Consider the following 19738-nt stretch of genomic DNA (forward strand, 5'->3'; position numbering starts at 1 on the left):
ATACAGCGTGTACTCATACAGGCGGGGGTCAAGAAGGAAGGCGTGAGGAAGAGAAGCGGAGGCTCAGCAATAAGGTCATAGCATGGCGCTGTAACAATGATGATGGACGTGAGCTGCTGGAAGCGAATGGGCGAGTGAAAGCGATGAAGATCAGGGACGTCTTACAGCTACGCTCGACTCAGAGCGACGAGCCGGTGGGCAGTTGCAGGGACATGGCTGCGAACGGCCTAGCGGGCCCGACGATTGACCCTAGCTCCGAACTCTCAGCTTTCACACAGACCGTGTCCACCAGGCGGCATGGGCCTGGCGTGCCTTCACAACTCTTCATATCTCTGCTCCTCCCACCGCGACGCTGCTTAGCTTTCCTGTCTGCCTGCCGTATTCCGAGTGAACGCACCGACGCACGCTGGTCGACCCGCTGCTTCGCTCCCCTGGTGCACTGTCCGCTCCTTCCTCGTCGACGGCGATCCCCCCTTCCCGTTGCAGCCATATCTCCCACGATACCAGATACCACACGGCAAGCGATAACGACGCCTTCACCCTCACCCACCGCTGCCCTCTCCCCCATGCTGCGCCTGTCGTGAAGCGAACCCCCCGCTGCCCATTGTCGCACCACCGCCCGGCCCGGCCACTGCAGCTGCTGTCGCCCGCCTGCCGCTGAAAGGGTCCTCCTGACGAGCCCACGCTTCACGTCTTAGACACCAAACGCCCCAGCACTGCCAGCGTGAAACCCTCGTTGCCTACGTCACAATGGCAGCAAACGAGAAGCACGAGCCCGTCACCTTCGGCGCCACGGTCCAGCGCTCCCCCAGCCCATTAAGCAGCCTGCCTCCGCCTTCGCAGCCGCTACGCTCGCCGCCCTCGCACGACTCAAATATGTCGTCTGCCACCGCCGACGCTGACCTCGCCAAGAAGGAGTGGGCGGCCGACCCCTCCAACCCCTACTCGGCCTTTTACAAGCACCCGGAGGCCCTCCGCGAGACGCGTCACTCCCTCAACGACACGGCCCTCCAGAGCAAGACACACCTCGGCGTCGCCGTCCACGAACACGACCTCGAGGGCGGCGTGCCCCTCTCCGTCGCCTCCACACAGCAGCCCTCCAAGCACTCGGTCGATGGCCGCGTCAAGGAGTGCACCATGTGGCCCACGAGGCAGGCTGTGCTGGACAAGCGGAAGTCGTACAAGCGCAAGCGTGGCTGTGCCTTCTTCCGGAACATGACCAGCAAACAGAGACTGTGGGCTAAGATCGTCATCGCTCTCCTCGTCGTCGCTGCTGCCGTTGGCCTCGGTGTCGGCATCTCAAGGGCTGTCGGCGGCGGTGTCTGGGCTGGCGACGGCCGCTCCAAGGAGATCCCAAATGGCCACACAACATCTTGAGATGTAGCAGCGCTGCAGAAATGCACCCGTACGTCACTCCTACCATCTCCCATCTCATCCCACATAAATACTGACATCCCATCAGAAGCACACCACGTCTCTTCGACCCATAATCACGACTTCGGCATACTTCGTTTCGAAACATCCTTTCTCGATATCCCTTTTCATCTGTTATATTGTTTTCCCTTTTGTCGGGAATGTGCAAACCACTCTGCCACCTTTTCTGTGTTGCACGGCATCGAGTCTTTTCTACATTACTCGAGGGGGTGTTTTGGCGTACACATGGGGCTCTCTCCTACTGGGTTGCATTCTCTATATGCATTGGAGCGCCGGAGTATAAACGGGCGTTAGACATGTTAGTGGCGTACACCTGGCTGGGTATGCAATATGAGAAGAGAATCGAGCCAGTCTCTGTTGTGAGGCTGCTTTTACACGTTACACCCTTCTCGACCCACGCATCTGTGATTGAGCATTGTTATTGTTGCGACGAAATGCTGACATTACTGAAACTTTCACAAACTTAGGCGGGGTTTGCTCCGGTAGTCACAGGGATGCATGCAAGCATACCCCTTGGTGCTACAAGTCAACGGCTCGACCGGGACTTTTGGTCTTACACGCTTCAGAGAACAAACGTTGAAAAACTCATCAAACCTGGCATCTGGATTGCGAGGCTATTTTAGGAAGGGCAAAGGGTCCCCGCAGCCCAGCTCACCGAGATGCAAAACCAGGTCAACGGTTGGCCTCGTACATCACCGTACACTCCTAGTTCCCATTAACACGCGTATCAACCGGGGGTATTCGGGCAGATTATTCGGATCTAGTCCCGCTATGTTTACCATACACGCGGGAAACGTTTTCATCAGACGTACATGTGTAGTCTGGTGCGCGTTGGCTATGCAGCTCGTCATTTGCTACGAAGAGACAGTTATTTCAAGTGCTCTATCGGACAAGAGTAGATGGAATGATTTTTTATTACGATGTTCAAAAAAGAACGAGAATTGAACATGACCAGTGATTGATTACATCCAAAACGATACCATGTTCGTCTCCGTCATCACACTACTACACCTCATCTCTCAAGCATCTTACATGTACTTCGCGCCTCTCCTCCCCAGCCTCCGTCCCTGCAACGCCTTCGCCGCATTATCATTCGGCTGCGCGTCCCCAAACCCGCACCCTCCGTCTCTTTCCTGCGCCACAACTGGACCGGCACATGTCCCGCTCTTGAACCCACAGCAAGCCGACGCACAATCGGCATCGGATGTGCACGCCCCAGTGATGAACTGCGTGCCTGCTGCTGCCGGGGCCGCAGCTCCAGTGTCACTCTCTGCAGGAGGGGCAGCAGGAGCAGGAGCAGGAGCAGCAGCGTCTGGTTGCGCATCCGCACTGGCATTCCCACCTGCGCCGTTCAGAGCATTGTTGTTCGGCTGTGCGTCGCCGAAGCCGCAGCCTTCGCCTCGTTCGTTGGCTACGAAGGGTGCGGCGCATTTCCCGGATGTGAAGCCACAGCACGCGGAGGCGCACTCGGCGTCTGATGCACATACGCCTGTGATGAATTGGGTGCCTTGGGCTGCTGCATATAGGGAGACTGTTGGGGAGGTTAGTATGGGAGGAGGTTGATTTTCGGGGATGAACTCACGGTTTAGAAGAGCGAGGAGCTTGAAGATGGGCGCCATGTTGGTTGATATTGGTGTTGTTGTTTTGATAGATGGGGTGTTTTATTAAATTGATGTATTAGAATCTTCGCCGGGAAGTATGATTAGGTATGGTTTGTGAGATAGAGATGCCAATTGCCTCAGTATCGATGATGATAGTCAGTATCTGGGAGACGCTCCATATATATGTCCACCTCAACACCGCAAAAGCTGATCCTACCCTTCACATGAGCAAGTACGGGCGCCAACTCGAAACTCGCAGATGTCACTTCCCCCTCACCCATGCCCCAACAGGCAATCACGTCCGTATGGCGACGAGGCAGCATAGCATTCCTTACGGCTCGCGTAAAAGCCATGTTACCAACACGCACGTTTCGCATCTACTTTTAGCCTACAAATGGCGCGGTGCAGACGATCACCACGCACGTAGTTTGGAAACGCAAAACACAGCGAACATTATGCGTTCTCCCGTTCCGTGATACATGTGGAGAAAGGTTGTAAGGAGAAGGAGGAAAGCGTCGTAAGCGAACCTATTAGCGCACTTCAGCCTCACCCCACCCCACTGCTCAGCCACTACGCAATGTTCTTGCCTCGAAATGCCTTAACACATCTCAGGTTTCCGGTCCGTTAGAAGATGGCGGTGTCGGCCAATGGGGTTTTTGGGGTATGCCAAGATGGGTAATGGTTGGCATGAAGGCGGCGGAGGGGGATCAGACTGAGCATGTGTCGCATTGTGTGGCCTGGCGCTTGGAATGTCGGGGTTCCGTGGATATCCCTACGCTTAAGGCTCGGGGTGTTGCTGAGCATAGTGTATTTGGCAATGAGATATCTGTCGCCTTTCTGATATCTTGACGGCAATTGGGGCCTTCAAAAGATGTATAAGTCGTGGGATGTGGTGGCTGGACCATGTTGTATTCAAGCTGGTGTTGCGATATGCGAACGCTTAGCGATTGTTCAAGAACTGCTTTCTGTCAGGTTCGCGCTTGTCTTATTTGTATTTCCTTTTGCTCTTTGGTGCTTATCGCATGCTTTTCGCTGCAGCGATAACTACGCAGCGTAGGAGAACCTTTACTATAGCCCTTCATACTCTCGTACGTGTGAGCCGTGTCCTCGCTGGGCTAATCTCAGACGAGGACTTTTGAGATGCGTTAGTAAAGGTGGCGTATACATCATGACGCAGATTTCACCATCCTATGTACATCTAGTGATAAGACGACAACCTACTTGACGAAGACATACGGTGATCTGATTAAGGATGAGGCATCAATAGTGTTGACTTACTGTGCAGTGGTTTCTCGAAAGCCAAGTCATAGCTTACGCTCGGTATTGACCGACATCTATGTGGCTTTCCAATGAGGTTGACATATACTCGTATGGCGATGGCTAAAGCTCAAAAAGGCTATACTAGTTTGAGCATTTTCGATGGATGTGTAATTTCCAGGGGCTGGGGAGCTGTTAGAACTATTGGTGTGATACGTTTCGGTGCTCATCACATACGGCCTGCATCTTGTCTACTTCAAGTGTTCGAGCAATATTTAGCTTCTTCGAAGCTGGTGTCGTAGCACAGAGATTGCTCTGGTATACTGCCTAAGCCGAAGTTCCACAGTAGAAAACAAAGAGCATGACTCATGGCACTATCCGGTCTGTTTGAAGTACATACAAACTGTTTGTATCGCCTCCGAAGTAGGCAGTGAGGGTCCCAATGTGTGTGCCTGAAGCTACTCGAGGCACATTCTCCAGTTAGCAACAAGCAGACACGTGCGAGCTCTTTTTGTGATTTAGTGTGGATTTATTGGAATGCGGCTACTGAATGATAGTGTGTAGTTACATCCGTTCCTAAAAGGGGGACAGGATGCTGTGAGACTGGCAGTTTGGCGGCGATGCTCAACAACCAGATAGCCCAAGCCCCGATTGATCGCTTACTAAAATGACAAAAAACCTCCAACGAAATAAGATACAGTATAAGACCGAACAAGGAACGGGGCGGTCAGGAACCATACCGTACACAGTGTGGTACAATGAAGTACACACCGCGACGGGTTGGTGTTGCTGAAGAAGGGTAGAGACCTAGCGCAAAAGGGAAAAGGGTATAGAACCAGCTATCAGAAGAAGATAGGTCGCAGCAAAAGTCGGTCGAGAGACAACATGTGTGGTAAGCACATAGTGACAGTGTGTCTGAGCAACAGAGCCTTCAGGGGGTGGCCTCCTGACGAGTGCGCAGTCCGGAGTGCCCTTTACCCCTGAGTCTTGTTGTTGTTTTATGCGAAAGCAACCGGAGAGTTATCGAGATGCCGTGTAGGCACGGGTGTATTGCGGCTGGACCACGGTGCTCGTAGGAGGAGGAGCGGAGTTGAGTGCTTTCCAAGCGACTTCGGCGGCTTCTTCTCGGGACTGTTCGAGGTAGCGGTAGTCTCGCCAGAGGTGGGCTCGGTATTCGCGACCGTGTACGAAGACACTGCTGGACCAGGCTGTCCGTATACCTGATAGGAGAGTCAGTCAGAGTCGATAATGGTGGGGCAACATGTAGAGCGGACGGCTGCATACCTCGTGGGTCGCTGTAATCTTGGAACTGAGGTTGGGCGATCTGGTTCGTGGCGCAGTAGTCTGGGAAGTTTAGCTGGGCCCTCACAGGGACAGTGGTCTGCGCACGCTGAAGCTTCTGAACGTAACTCTCTGGTGCCGCCATTGTGCGAGATGGGTTTGGGGGAAAGGATGAAAATGCGATGCTGTCGAGGGATTTGGTGTGGGGTAGTGACTCGTGAGTGGGGATCTGGAGGATCAACTGCGTGTGCGAAGGCTGGAAAGAACACTCGCTCTAGCATATCTCCTCGTCTGTTTATAGTCCGGCATAAACATTAGAGCCTCACTTTCGGTATCCTGTAAGGGCCGGCCAGCGCTTTTGCCACAAGGCCATCTCAAAAAGATTCAGCCTGCAGCCGCCGTACCACATATGTGCTTGGGAACAAAGCATGAAGCTGATACTATGCTGCGTTGGCAGGCCTATTTCCGCCATAATTGGCCGGCAGAAACATCATTCAGCGAGCAACTGCGGGGGTAGCGAGAAGAGAACGCGGCAAGGCAGAAACTCCAACCGCCAGAACCCGGTACAGACACTACGACGGATTGCTGCGTGTTTTCGGCACCACAAGTTTGGGATGTAGAGACCAATGAGCTGGGACGGATAAATTTTGGTGGTGAGTATGTCTACCTTGTTAAGCTTGGTTCAAGCGATGTGCTGGCAGCTGGAGGACGACGAGAGATGCTGCCATGCTAGTTTCTCAAGGCCCCGATGCAATGCCAGATGTGTCTCGCAGATTGGCCCATAGTTCCATCGGCGTTCGGCCCGCTTACGGTTAGATGAATAAAGGGCCGTGCCGATTCCGTACCGTATCTGTAGATGCCATCTCGAAGCGCGTCATCTTAGACAGCATGCTCCGCGTGCTGAAGCTGCAAAGGTCGCATACGCAGCAATGCAACGTTAAGCGAAAGAACGTGGGATTAGGGTAGCTCATGGCTCCAACTGGACCCACATGAGTGAGGTGAGGTGGCATATGCGATTGCCTAGAACGGCGTGTCAATATCAATGAATGTGTTCCTGGCGTGAACCGCTCAGCCCTAGGATCACCAGGTTCGTGCATCGAATGCAGCCCATATCACATCACACTTCTGCAGGCTGTCCGGTTCCTGGATGTTCGTGCTATGGCCATGGGTTTGGTGTACTCGCAAACCCTCCGACACGCTGAACGCTAGCCAACTCTTCAACACGGCACTTGTTCGGTATTCGCTTCTGCGCGCTTGAAGCGGAAGGCGCAGCTGAGTTGATCTACAACACGAGGCTCAAGGCGGGGTTAGCACACCCTCAATCTTCATCTGCTCTGCGCTGGCAGTCGTTGTGTTGTTCATGGAACGCTTCCGAACTGCTGGAAGTGGTGGCTGTTGATGACTGTCAGAGTGACGTGTCGTACAGATTATATTGCGCTAGCCCAATCGACGCCACAATGCACGTGCATACAGCAATGCAAACCTTGGAGAATCCTCGGGAGGCCCACAATACGCGCCTTACAAGGATATGCAAGTCGGACATGTAGCTGTCGACTTGGTTCCTCATGCGCGATTCCTGCAAGAGACGTGGGACCGCACGACTTCTCCCGGCTTCTGCGCCGCACCACACCACGTGTAATACCACAACCGACGTCATCGGCTGCGCATAGACGGACGCTAGACGTTTGGATTCTGAGCTTAATCGCGTCTTCTCCATTCCTGCTTGATCGGTGAAGGCAGGTGTCACGTGCTGCTGCAGATAGGATGGATGAGGCGTCAACGCGGAAAATTTCTGCCAGCGGGACCCTGCCAGGGCGTCTCGACGAGCCAAGGCTGATGTGTTCATGCACCTTCCTGTCTCAGCGGGCAAGATCAATTGTCGCATTGCCAGGCTCTCGTTGATGTATGTGCCGATACCTGTCATCACATAGCTCGGGGATTTGCTGTCATCCCGTTACAGTGGGCTGCATGCGTGATCGAACAAGCACAGGTCTTGAGGGCACATCCGCCGAACCATACTCATGGCTCCTGGCATCTGGCATCTGACGTGGCTATACGCCTTTGAGGGAGCATTCAGGTGACATACAAAGCTTTCGTATTCGCTTTGCCAGACAGGGACAGACGAGCCTTGCAAGCACACGCATTGATCACGTCAAGAGTACACATGAGGTCTTGAACCACTGAATTGCCAAATTTATGTAAACGAATGACCGGCCTCTCGTAATCCTGCAATCATCTTCATCCAATGTCGTCAGGGGCAGGACTTGAGCAGTCATATCACCTATGGACAAACGAAGCCTTAGTCCAACTTGGATGCTCAATAACTGACAGAGTACTTACCCAGGCCATTAATCCATCGACGTCTAGCAGGTACACTCGCAGCAGATGGTCATGCCGCACCAGCTGCAAGGGCAACTAACGTCGCATCGAGCCTCCAGATGGGCGCGCTTGACCATATCGATGCTGTGGTCAGCGGGGTACTGGATGAGGTTCGAGACTGGAGCGGGACTCCGGTCGCGAAGCTCACTGGGAGCAGCGCTTCCGAAAGACAGGAGGGCGATGAGGGGAAGAGCGAGAGTGGTGAACTGCATGGTGTTGATGTATGTGTTTCGAGAAAGACAACGGGAAGTCGGGAAGTTTGTAAGTTTATGAGTGAAGAATGTAGAATCTGTGAGCTTGTTAACGGGCTAGATGCCATCGCCTACGGCTTATATAGATGCTGAAGCCCATCAAAATCTACAAGGTCGTCGTACGGAGCGTGCAGCTCTTCCAAAACGGACCGCGATGCCGACGAAGTGTTCATCTGCTGACGCTGCATATAGACTTGTGGTCTTTCTACATACACACGAAGAGGTTTCGGGTCGTCGGTGAGTCGATCTCAGACTTGAGTAGAGTAGCATTTCCCGAATAGAGGTAGAGATGCGCACACACTGCTGATAAAGTCCACTGCCTACTAACCATCTCCATGCAACGCGTCAACCCCTCTCTTTAGCTTGCTGTGGCTGCCTTTACGAGAAGCCCATCGCAGTAGAGCTTGCAGAAAGAGCACTCGGCCTTTCGCTCGTCGACACGGATCGTCGAATGAAGTCGTAGTCTCGGCCGTAAGCCAACACCGGATTTACGCAGCTAAGAGTGTGGATATGCAAGTGAGCGTTAGACTTGAATCAACCAAGCTTTCCAAGCTTAGCTTATACGCAATTGCCTTCTCACAATGACCACTTGGACTTGTTGGATCTTAGTAGCGAAATGTGATACTGACTAGTGCTCGATATCCTTCTCCGCAGGACTGCCATACTAAGGAGTATATTAGTGACCAACTAGCATTCATCTTATCGCCACTACTTTCCAGTCTTCCCTCTCTTCGTAACTCGGTAGGTAAATTATGTACCGAAAAGTTTGCCCACGTATCCAGGTACAAGCCATGACCGTACACAACAAAGCCCAGCAGATGTCTAGCAACTCCAAGAAAATACAACTCTTGGAGCAACAGATGTCAACAACTAAAGGCGGCGCCTACGCTCATCATTAACTATCACCACCTCAATCGAACCTAGCCAACGCCACGAGCAAAAGTTGTTAACTGACACCCTCCCCCACCATCTCAACTTTACTGGTTCAAGCAGTAGCACGACGCATCACACGCCTAGTCACCACCAATATAGCCTAAAATCCGCGAAAAGTAGAAGGTACGGGCCGCTCACAAGCTGGGGTTGGCGGGTACAACCGCCCGTGACCATTGCTGATGGCATTTTACTGCACGTCTACCGTATCCAAGGAAGAAGGTTATGCTGATTAGGAAGGTTGCTGTACAGAGGTGCGTTAGCTTACGGCGGGTTGCGGAGATAGAAGCCGTCAGGTGTGTGTCAGCTTACACCCGACTACCACTAGTATACGTGCACAGTAGGCATTTTGACATGATCAGAGTTATGATGTATTGGTGAAGCGCGGGAGCCAAAAAGCTGAAGAGGGGTCTAGTTGCGAGATTGTGGTAGCGAAAAGGCGCACAGCGCTTCAGAACAACTGGATTAACACTTTGAACTTTGTGAGACTGGGTAACTGAGATTGGAGTTGGGAAGTTAACAGGAAAGACAGTGATGGCTTACGCTCGTCTGTCTGACGATGTTTCCCTTGAGAGTCCATACGACAAGACAGAGTTATCTCGTTTGCCGCCGCGCACTCTCGCTCAGTACTTCTCGTACAGGAACTTCTTCTGTGCTTCTCTCGTTCTCTGGATGGCGACTTTCGGTAGCCTGGCTTGGTTTCTGGGGCAGAGGCACTCGATCTACGGTAATCATGCGGTGAACTTGTTGCCATTCCCGCCAGGTATGTGTCGCAGCAAACAGAGGTTTGATGAGAAGCTATTCTGACAAAGGTGTCTAGTGCCATCCCGCATCGTTACTTTTGATGTGGATCCAAAGTTCCACTATACGGCCAAAGATGCGGGAGAGCCCGCATGGGCGGCTCTCATGCCCAGTATTATTACCCCGGTGTGAGATCCGACAGCAACGACTGACTGGTATCTCACAGTTGACGATGGCATCATCTCTGTAGCTGATCCGTCGAGCTACCAGCTACCGTCGAGCTACAAGAATCGAAACGTCTCTGGCTCGGAAGTCTATTCGATGTCGATGTTCCATCAGCTACATTGCCTGGTCAGTCTTGCGCAGCTACTGCCACGACTGTTAGCTGACGATCGTAGGACTCCGTTCGAGTGCGACTCGGCATATTGGAAGATTTCATGAATGACACTGCTACTGGAATACGTAAGAGGGCAACCTTCTCGCCAGAGTCGCATGTGAACCATTGCTTCGACTATCTTCGCCAGGTGAGACTATCCGCATCGTCATGTTCCAGGGAGGGATGCGATTGCTAACACTGCTCCTCAAGGCTATCATGTGCGCAGGAGATTTGTCGTTGGAGCATTCTGTTGTGCCCGACGAATTTGGATTCAACGGCTGGGGTACATCTCATCAGTGTGCAGATTGGGATACTATATGGGATATTGCGATGCAACACCGGTACGATCAGAGCATCGAGGAGCTGGCCAAATTGAGGTAAACAAAGCAGATACATGCTTCACAGTAAAGTTGCAGCAGTAAACAAAATATCGCCAGTCTGCGTCATCACCGGTAGATTGGGGCGGAAAGAGTGGTTTGAAATTGCCTCAATCTGCACCTTCTCCTTTCCATGTGGGGCCCAATTTACCTTTGCGTACGCAATGTAAACCAGCGCGAGGCTCATATTTGCCAATGATATAGCTCTTCGGAAGTATTTCGAGCATTCAAGGATTCTCGACCGTTTGGTCCAGCCGGCGTTGCAGGGAGCGGACATGAGCAGTGGACGCGGCCCAGGTGGTGCACGTAGGTATTCCAATGAAGTAGAACCATCAGTTTGCGCAATCGTGCTTAGCAAACTCTCTTGCGAAACGTGCCGCCGTTGGCACCTCGATGGAGATCTTGGTGAAGTGGTCCCAGAGTCACCGTTGCGTTCGGAACGGGGCGGCTACCTGGGTGCTACGCAACGGCGGCGCCGCAACCTCGCAACTCGACGCACCCGTGGACTTTCAATTGCTGCCTAGGTAGTAATGACGCCAACAGACTTCGCCCACAAAGGAGAGAATTCTTATCGACACATTGTCGGCCAGTGTCAAACGGCGACGAATGAGAAGAGTGAGAAGTGATGAGGCGAAACCCGCAGAGCCGCGATCTGAGATGGGTGTGGCTGGGGCGCAGCCAAAAATAGCGCTCCAGCCTGCTTTCATGCCACGCGGACCCGCCGAATTGCGCAACACCCAGCCTTTTGACAGCTAACGCCCTCTCCGTCGGCTGGGTGACCCTGCGTCCAGGCTCGTGCTACTGGCTCATGGCCCGTTACGATGGATCCAAGGGGCTTTGTAAGGCTGGGTGACGGAGGGCTGGGATGTGGATTTGTTTGCGACCGGTGTACGTAGGCTTGTGGAGATGGCTAGAAGGCGCTGGCAGCTGGTGTAATTGTGGACGGAGGCTTGGATGATATAAACACGGCTGTGGTACGCTCTACCAAACTGTCATCCAACAAACATCTCATCCAGTCTACTATCAAAGTCTATCGTCGCTATCCATACCCATTTCAACAGCAACCCTTTACACAATCACAATCAAGATGCAGTTCTCCATCATCTCCATCGTCGCTGCGCTCGCCGCCACCACAACTGCCACATACGTTCCCATGAACGGAACTGCCACAGCTTCCGCTTACTACCCTACCGGCACCGGCGCTGCTCAACCTACTGGAGCCAGCCCAACCTCAACTCTCCCCTTCACTGGTGGAGCCTCAAACCTCGGCGGCTCAGCCCTTGGACTTATCGTCGCTGGCGGTGTTGCTCTCGTAAGTCTCATACACCTTTAAATCTATGCTAGAACAACATGCTAACGAGAATCCAGATGCTTTAGATGTTGACAGCGCACTTACTCGACTTTACACCTTCTTTCAACCACCTTAATCGATTCGGGTTCAACATTGGCGCATATGGTTACGGCGTTACTACGGCATCAAGGGTTTCGGGATGAGATCATTAGCATTTTCGGCGCAACATACGATAGGCATACATAGACGGATCCGTTCAGATGTATACACTAGACTTGTGTATAGCAATGGTCGAGGCCTGGAAATGGTCGACGGCCAACAGTCTACGAAGAGACGAGGCAGATACACTTACAGGATAACCATCCGTACTCCCTGCAGATGATAGCATAAAATCAATAATTCAGAAGTCTACATTACCTAAGTACCTTCAGATTCTGTGATGGACAATCATTTTCTATTCTTCCTTATGCGAGGTGTCAAAGACTTCCACAAGATGTAGTGTTGCGCGGTGGAAGGTGTAAGTAGAGTGGGGCTCTTAAACTTCCCCTTCGGGATGGCGTGAATGACGCGCGACGCGACTTCCGCGATCTGCAACTTTGGAACTTTACAAGCACACCCACGTCTCCAACACAGCTACTTCACCACTACAATGGCCGAATCAAATGATGTGCTGCTCAAAGGCGAGCCTTTGTACGTTGCCTGTATTCACCTTGAAGCCCAATACTGACCGCAACAGTGAGGATGCGCCGCCCGCACCGTCTCGAAACCATTCGGCGTACAACCCACTACACGACTTCGTACTACCACCGGGCACCGAGCGCCACTATTCGCAACAATTCGCCGATATGTACTTTTTGCGGTTAATGCAATTGAAGAAGACGGTGAAGCAGAGAGCTGAGGATGCGTGGAACGACTTCGAGGTATGCAGTAACAAGCTGTGAGAGTGGGGATGCATACTTCACGGTATAAAGGAATGCTAACATCACAAAAGTTAGGCGGGCAAAAAGCAACCTTCGTTGAACGAGTGCTGGATGTGAGGCAAGGCGAGCTTTGTTGGGTGGTAGGGACAGTATACATGGAGATGGCCGAGAAGCCCAACGTGTTGAACGACATTGAGAAAGATGTACGCTCCCCTTCGCGAACACACAAAACATTATACCTGACACTCGACAGCACTGGATAGCGGACCCCCCTCATCGCGAAACCTACGTATCCTCCTCCGGCGCCGACGAGATGATGCTGGAAGACGAGTCCGGTCGTCTCAGAGTTACAGGCGAGCCTCTTCACCAACATTTTGTAACGGGATGCATATTAGCAGCACTGGGCACGGAGGAAGCAGACGGCACATTCATGGTGATTGCAACCCAATGCGCAGATCTACCGAGACAACCACCGCGATGGGAGCGTGACGATGTTGCGCTGTCGAAGCAGAAGCAGAAGGCGCCAAAACGGGAAAGGGCTGGAAAGATAGCCCTGGTCTCTGGTCTGGAATTGACTGGCGCAGACGACGATGAGGTCTCGCTGGATCTACTAGTGGAATACCTGACTGGCGAAGCTGCAGATCCGGCCACACAGGCAGAGGCCTCGAAGATAACACGACTCGTCATAGCAGGTGGCTCACTCGCAAAGGGTTCTCCAATCCTCTCGCGCGAAGACTTTGCCGCGAAGAAGAGCGCAGCAAGACACTACGGATACGATGCCTCATCCTACAACGCAGCACCTACCACGCGCCTCGATGAATTCCTCTGCGAAATCCTTCCCTCGCTCCCCATCACCATGCTCCCAGGAGCCTCAGATCCTTCCAACGTCGCCCTACCGCAACAACCTCTCCACCCCGCTCTCTTTCCCAAAACCCGCCTCTACGCCGAACCCCCAATAGAGACGAACACAACCCTCAACGGCTTCGACGCAGTCACAAACCCTTGGTTGGGCGACATCGACGGGTACCGCATACTAGGCACAGGAGGCCAAACAGTCCAAGACCTGCTCAAATACGTTAAGCGCGTAAAATCGACAGAGGCTATGGAGATGATGCTGCGGTGGCGCTGCGTAGCCCCTACCGCCCCGGATACACTATGGTGCTACCCGTTCCAAGACGAGGATCCTTTGATGCTGAAGGAGTGCCCGCACATGTACTTTGCCGGCTGCCAGAAGAAGTTTGAGAAGAGAGTCATTGAAGGTCCTGCTGGAGAAAAGGTATTGCTCGTCAGCGTACCCAAGTTCAGAACATCGGGCAAGATCGTACTGGTAGATATGGAGAGCTGGGATGTGGAAGTCGTTAGACTGGGTGTCAAGGGGGATAAAAGTATGAAGCAGCAGATCAAGACGAACGGAGAGGATGTGATGGAAGAGTAAGGCGGACGGCCGTACAATTGATACCCGATTTGCTAGGAACATCTTTGAAGATAGTGACGCGACGCGACATTGCTCATACAATGACGATTAACCATCGCGACGACAGGTCCGTACACAACATCGTGCACCCAACGTAAACCTAAGAAACCCATTCTGCCCAACACCATGTCCGTCACATACCGGAAATAACTCCCACGTCAACTACCAAGCACCCTAATCCGCATCAAGAAAGACGCGGGAAGTGGATCCATGCATCATAAAACCTTGGACGATGTCATCAGGCAAAAGCTTAGCCCATGTTATCAGCCGGATTGTACGAGTTATCTCACCCAAAACGCACTACTCGTACGATTGATCAACCACATTCGAAACAGGGGGTGATTCCATTGAGGGGATGTCGTGATGTCAACGGTTTGCATTGGCTTTGTTGGTGTAACGTGTACGTACGCTGCGGCTGTGGGTTGGATTGTTGGAAGTGTGTGTGTGGAGTAGAGTGGGTAAGTGGATGCGATGAGGTAGGTTGTACATACCGCGTACGCGAAGATACACGAGATGAATGAAAATTACGACGTGGAAAATGCGATACTGGTATTTTGCGCGAAAAAAGTGGTATCTAATGTATCAACACGGCCCAAATCCAATGTGAACCCGCGAACGCCATCGCCAATGTAGCAGAACTCCTGTCTCGGTTTGCATCCTAGTGATATATGTGTATTGTACATGATAAGAAAAAGGGAATCTAAGCCATCTAGGCCTTGAAGTTGGCCGTGGTCCACTCTTCGTACTCTTTCTTGAGTTCACGTTGGACCCAGGGGATGGTGAGGGCGGTCCAGATACCGGCCCAGAGGAAGGGGAGAACCCAGCCGACCTGAACGGTGTTAGTATTGAAGAGGCCATGCAGAGAAGGGAATTACGTACAACGTAGGCAGCGTCTCGCTGGATGGTGAAGATGATAGCTGTGCAAACCACGGCTGTGACGATGGCGCCAATGGCCCAGAATAGTGTCAAGCGGTGGAGCATCGTGCGGAAGCCCTTGCTAGCCTGGTAACGGAGGTTCAATCGCTGGCGGAACTCGGTACCACCGGATCCGTCGACAGCGCAAATGTCTTCAATGTACGCGTAGATACCCGGACGGAGAGGCGCGCCCTGGGGTAGCGAGGAGATACGGCACGGTGCGGGTACTTTCATGATGCGCAGAATGTCTACGAGGAGGAGTTCGCAACCGATGGCAAACATCATGGTCGGGGCTGGCATGGCGAGGACACGGATGGGCGGGTCATGAGGACATGTGCCACTGCGAGCTGTTAGCTGGGCACACTCGAGATGGAAAGAGGACCTACGCAATGAGTTCAATCATGACAAAGAACCAACCAACCGACAAGTTCCAGTGGAACCAGTCGAGGTACCATCTCTGCGCACCAATGACCCTACAACTGGAGCCCTTCTTCCACAGCCTGTGGAAGCGGATGAAGTACTCGACAATCGACACGGTTCCGAGCAAGGCGGTGCTGATACTGAAGACGGCATTGGCGGACAATTGGTCGCGCGTCAGGCCATACCACATGCCAAAGTAGAGGCCGATGGGCATGAAGACGCAGTCGAGGATGATGAGGGTCCAGAACCAGAAGATGGACTTCTTGCGCGTGCGCAGCGTGTAGTTGAGCGGCGGCGGGCGGGTGAAGTCCGGGTCTTCGTACGTGACCTGCGTGTGGGGAAACTGGGCGTGGGGATTGGGCGACGGGGCGCGGCTTGGTTGTGCGCTGGGGGTGAGGTTGGCGTCGTTGCTGGCGGCCGTCGTGCTGCGCGGCTCTCGTTCATCGTCGCTCACGCCGTCGACCTGTACGCCGGGTACGGGCAGCGTGTCGGCCTGGCCCGCCGTCGTCGGTCGTGATGCATCGGCGGCAGGCGTCACGGGCCTCAAGGGCTCTGTTGATGATTGCTCGGTGGCCATTGTGTGGCAGCGGTGGCACGATGGAGTGCCCAGGAGAAAAGTGCGGATGCGGCGGAGACAAGAGAAGTCGGTCGCGTCTTGTCCGGATGCCAACGGGTGAGCGTGTGTCTTGTACGCGTCGGCGTATCTTGGGGGGAGGGAAAGGGTGGTATCGTGTCAGCAGCGTGCAGCCCGTAGCCTGCAAATATGAACCACCCATTTGTTGCTTTCGTTTCACCCTATGATGTCACTAGCTTCCAAGGTTCGGGAAAGCGCGAACAGAGTGCCTTCCGTTCTTGGCGCGGTCTTGGGACCCTCGGCGCTGACGCCACTGGGCATACCGGAATTCGTGTTCACCCGACGGCTGCACTGCATTGTGCTTTAACAATTCGATAGCAAGCCATATGGGATAGTTATCTACGTCGAGTGTTATTCATAGCATCACAGCTTGTGTGCAGGCGGCATACGGGACAAACCTTGTTATCCCCTGGTGACCTCGGGACGCTTCACACGCAGCCGATTCACGCGACTAGTTCACATCCGTCCCTCTGACCTCACCACCAAGCCCATCCTCCAATACCGCCCAGCCTGTGGATATGTGAACCGACATTACTGATGGGCATCTTACGCGGCCTGTTCCTGTCTTCTTTTGTGCTCTGCGCATCCTTCGTCGCCAGCGGTAGAGGCGATGCGACGCAGCAGCCCCTACTCCGCGGCAATGACACCACGCTGATCTCGCAGGCCCTCTTCTGGGAACTCGAAGAACTCGCGCGCATTGTCGACATATCCTACTGTGTAGGCACAGCGGGCTTGGGCATCCAGAAGCCGTTCAAATGCGCCAGCCGCTGTGGAGACCGCGACTTTGAGACGTTCGAGTTGGTCACGGTACGTCGCTGCATCCAGCAATGTGTCGCATGAGGTGCTGATATATACAGGCATGGAATACTGGTCCTTTCCTGTCTGACTCCTGCGGTTATATCGCGCTCTCGCATTCTCGTACCAACCCGCGCCTGATCCTCGCCTTCCGAGGCACCTACTCTGTCGCCAACACCATCGCGGACCTTTCCACTATCCCGCAAGAATACGTTCCATACCCTGGCGACGATGACGACGATACTTCAGACTTCATCGCGCCTGTGCTAGACGTAGATGACGATGCGCCACCTGCAGAGCCGCCAAAGTGCGAGAACTGTACTGTCCACACGGGCTTCTATTCCTCCTGGCTCAACACACGCAAGGTGGTCCTGCCACATGTGTCTAAGGCTATGGAGAAGTATCCCGACTACAAGCTGGTCTTGGTGGGACACTCTTTGGGCGGTGCTATAGCAACTCTCGCCGGGCTAGACTTCAAGGCTCGTGGATGGGAACCCCATGTGACCACCTTCGGCGAACCACGACTAGGCAACAAGCACTTCAACAAGTACGTAGATGAGCGCTTTGGCATCGCCACGGACCACGACCATAACAAACTCCACCGTGTCACTCATATTGGCGACCCGGTACCTTTGCTGCCGCTATCGGAATGGGGCTTCAGCATGCACAGCGAAGAGATATTCATATCCGAGTCAAGCCTACCCTTCTCGGTAGCCGACATCCACTATTGCGAGGGCGACGAGGATACGCACTGCATTGCCGGGAGCGATGAGGATAAGCCTGCCTGGGGCGTGCCCACCCGCTTCAAGTTCTGGCAGCTGTTCTTCGCCCATCGCGATTATTTCTGGCGACTGGGACTGTGTCTACCAGGCGGTAATCCGCGAGACTGGTACGACAAGTACCCCGGACACAGCACAGATGACGGTGACGACGATACACCAGAGATCATGGAGTTGTAGTGAATAGTATAGCTTTTGCCTGTAATGTTTTGAATCGTAATCCGTACCCAAGACCCATGTACATGCTTTTGAATATGAGACGTATGACAACGCCGGCCCCATCCTTACGCCGTGCCTGCAGATCATAGTACGTGAAGAGAGAATGGCCTTTTAGTGGGTGCCGTTCTGGCCGAGTAGAGTCCTCCTCTTCGCAACCGATTCAGCAAGCTCGGCGAGCACCGTCTCGGTGGTTTCCCAGTCGATACACGCGTCGGTGATGGACATGCCGTACTCGAGGCCAGCCTTGCCTTCCTTGGGTACCTTCTGAGTACCAGCCTTGATGTTGCTCTCAATCATGACACCCATGATAGCGGTCTCACCCGCCTCGATCTGCTCAGCAATCGCATGCGCAACCTTGGGCTGGTTCATGTGGTTCTTCTCCGAGTTGCCGTGGCTGCAGTCAATCATCAAGCGCGAGTTCATGCCCTTGGACTCTAGCTTCTCGCGCGCCTCCTTGACGCTCTTCGCATCGTAGTTTGTGCCCTTCTTTCCGCCGCGCATGATGATGAAGCAGTCGTCATTGCCAATGGTGCCGACAATGGCGACAACACCGGGCTTGGTGACGGAGAGGAAGTGGTGGGGGTGCTTCGCGGAGCCGATAGCGTCAATAGCGACATCGAGCGTACCGTCTGTGCCGTTCTTGAAACCCACTGGGAAGGACAAGCCCGACGCAAGCTCACGGTGAAGTTGCGACTCCGTGGTCCTGGCGCCAATTGCGCCTACGCTGAACATATCGGCCAGGAACTGAGGCGAGATGGTATCCAGCATCTCGCTGGCCAGAGGCATACCCTTCTCTGTCAGATCAACGAAGAGCTGTCTTGAGATGCGCAGGCCCTTGTTGATCTTGAAGCTGTTGTCGATATCCGGGTCGTTGATGAGACCTTTCCAGCCTACAGTCGTACGCGGCTTCTCCAAGTAGGAGCGCATGACGATGAGAAGATCATCCTGGTACTTCTCCTTGAGCTTCATCAACCGGTCGCAGTATTCGAGGGCGGCGGGGGGATCGTGGATGGAGCACGGGCCGATGACGACGAGTAACCGCTGCTGTGCATCTTTGCCCTGGACAATCTCGACGGCTTCGTCGCGCGCCTTGAGGACCGTGTCTCTTGACTTGGCTGTCTGGGGGATTTCGCTCTGGAGGAGGTCGGGCGGGGTGAGGGGGTTGTAGCCCTTGATGCGCCAGTCTTCCGAGTTGTGTGGGTCGCCCACGGCTGGGTTCTGGATGTGGAACTGCGACGACGTGTTAGAGCGACTGGGGGCGGTGGTGATGGTGATGGTGGTGTACGTACAGACATGTCTCTAGAGATGACGTAGGATCTGCTAGACAATTGTCGGGTATACGGGAGAGGGAAGAGTGGGAGCGCTGAACAGGACGGCGAGAGTGGTTTTATCTGCTCTTCTTCTCCTTGCAGACGATACCGGACCCTATGAGTCGAATGTTTTCTGGTATGACGGCAGTCGGCGGGATCCTCATTGGTGCATTCGCGCCGATTTTCAGGTGGCGCGGGGTCGCGCCTCAATCATCATCGCCGGTCCAGGCACGCCCGCACACCGAGCATGTAAAAAGGGCCGTTCGGGCCTTACCTTGGTAAATTTACGGCTACGTGCAGTGAAATACAAAGCACTGGACTGGTTCCCACTATCAAATCTCCCCACATGTTCAA

General features: G+C 53.6%; 8 protein-coding genes across 8 annotated transcripts; 4 read left to right on the top strand and 4 right to left on the bottom strand.

The window, feature by feature from the left end:
- Nucleotides 1-750: 750 nt before the first annotated feature.
- On the top strand, nucleotides 751-1377 carry J4E78_004138 (uncharacterized protein; the record flags this gene model as incomplete). The annotated part of the gene is made up of 1 exon (XM_049364768.1): nucleotides 751-1377. One exon carries the CDS (start codon nucleotides 751-753, stop codon nucleotides 1375-1377), a length of 627 nt encoding a protein of 208 aa, XP_049223846.1.
- A 1085-nt stretch (nucleotides 1378-2462) lies between these two features.
- On the bottom strand, nucleotides 2463-3053 carry J4E78_004139 (uncharacterized protein; the record flags this gene model as incomplete). The annotated part of the gene is made up of 2 exons (XM_049364769.1): nucleotides 2463-2965; nucleotides 3017-3053. 2 exons carry the CDS (start codon nucleotides 3051-3053, stop codon nucleotides 2463-2465), a joined length of 540 nt encoding a protein of 179 aa, XP_049223847.1.
- Nucleotides 3054-5312: 2259 nt separating this feature from the next.
- On the bottom strand, nucleotides 5313-5718 carry J4E78_004140 (uncharacterized protein; the record flags this gene model as incomplete). Its single annotated transcript, XM_049364770.1, has 3 exons — nucleotides 5313-5512; nucleotides 5577-5636; nucleotides 5682-5718. The coding sequence occupies 3 exons, from the start codon at nucleotides 5716-5718 to the stop codon at nucleotides 5313-5315; spliced, it is 297 nt and encodes a 98-aa protein (XP_049223848.1).
- A 5996-nt stretch (nucleotides 5719-11714) lies between these two features.
- Nucleotides 11715-12004, top strand: J4E78_004141 (uncharacterized protein; the record flags this gene model as incomplete). The annotated part of the gene is made up of 2 exons (XM_049364771.1): nucleotides 11715-11939; nucleotides 11996-12004. The coding sequence occupies 2 exons, from the start codon at nucleotides 11715-11717 to the stop codon at nucleotides 12002-12004; spliced, it is 234 nt and encodes a 77-aa protein (XP_049223849.1).
- Nucleotides 12005-12567: 563 nt separating this feature from the next.
- J4E78_004142 (uncharacterized protein) lies at nucleotides 12568-14273 on the top strand (the record flags this gene model as incomplete). Its single annotated transcript, XM_049364772.1, has 4 exons — nucleotides 12568-12608; nucleotides 12655-12838; nucleotides 12910-13041; nucleotides 13092-14273. The coding sequence occupies 4 exons, from the start codon at nucleotides 12568-12570 to the stop codon at nucleotides 14271-14273; spliced, it is 1539 nt and encodes a 512-aa protein (XP_049223850.1).
- Nucleotides 14274-15021: 748 nt separating this feature from the next.
- On the bottom strand, nucleotides 15022-16224 carry J4E78_004143 (uncharacterized protein; the record flags this gene model as incomplete). Its single annotated transcript, XM_049364773.1, has 3 exons — nucleotides 15022-15141; nucleotides 15192-15567; nucleotides 15614-16224. The coding sequence occupies 3 exons, from the start codon at nucleotides 16222-16224 to the stop codon at nucleotides 15022-15024; spliced, it is 1107 nt and encodes a 368-aa protein (XP_049223851.1).
- Nucleotides 16225-16818: 594 nt separating this feature from the next.
- Nucleotides 16819-18035, top strand: J4E78_004144 (uncharacterized protein; the record flags this gene model as incomplete). Its single annotated transcript, XM_049364774.1, has 2 exons — nucleotides 16819-17088; nucleotides 17139-18035. The coding sequence occupies 2 exons, from the start codon at nucleotides 16819-16821 to the stop codon at nucleotides 18033-18035; spliced, it is 1167 nt and encodes a 388-aa protein (XP_049223852.1).
- Nucleotides 18036-18185: 150 nt separating this feature from the next.
- Nucleotides 18186-19369, bottom strand: AMT16_2 (Phospho-2-dehydro-3-deoxyheptonate aldolase amt16; the record flags this gene model as incomplete). Its single annotated transcript, XM_049364775.1, has 2 exons — nucleotides 18186-19304; nucleotides 19364-19369. 2 exons carry the CDS (start codon nucleotides 19367-19369, stop codon nucleotides 18186-18188), a joined length of 1125 nt encoding a protein of 374 aa, XP_049223853.1.
- Between the last annotated feature and the right edge of the window lie 369 nt (nucleotides 19370-19738).

This window comes from Alternaria triticimaculans (assembly GCF_023758025.1).
Source record: "Alternaria triticimaculans strain BMP 0046 chromosome Unknown scaffold_4, whole genome shotgun sequence".
Lineage (NCBI taxonomy): Eukaryota > Fungi > Ascomycota > Dothideomycetes > Pleosporales > Pleosporaceae > Alternaria > Alternaria triticimaculans.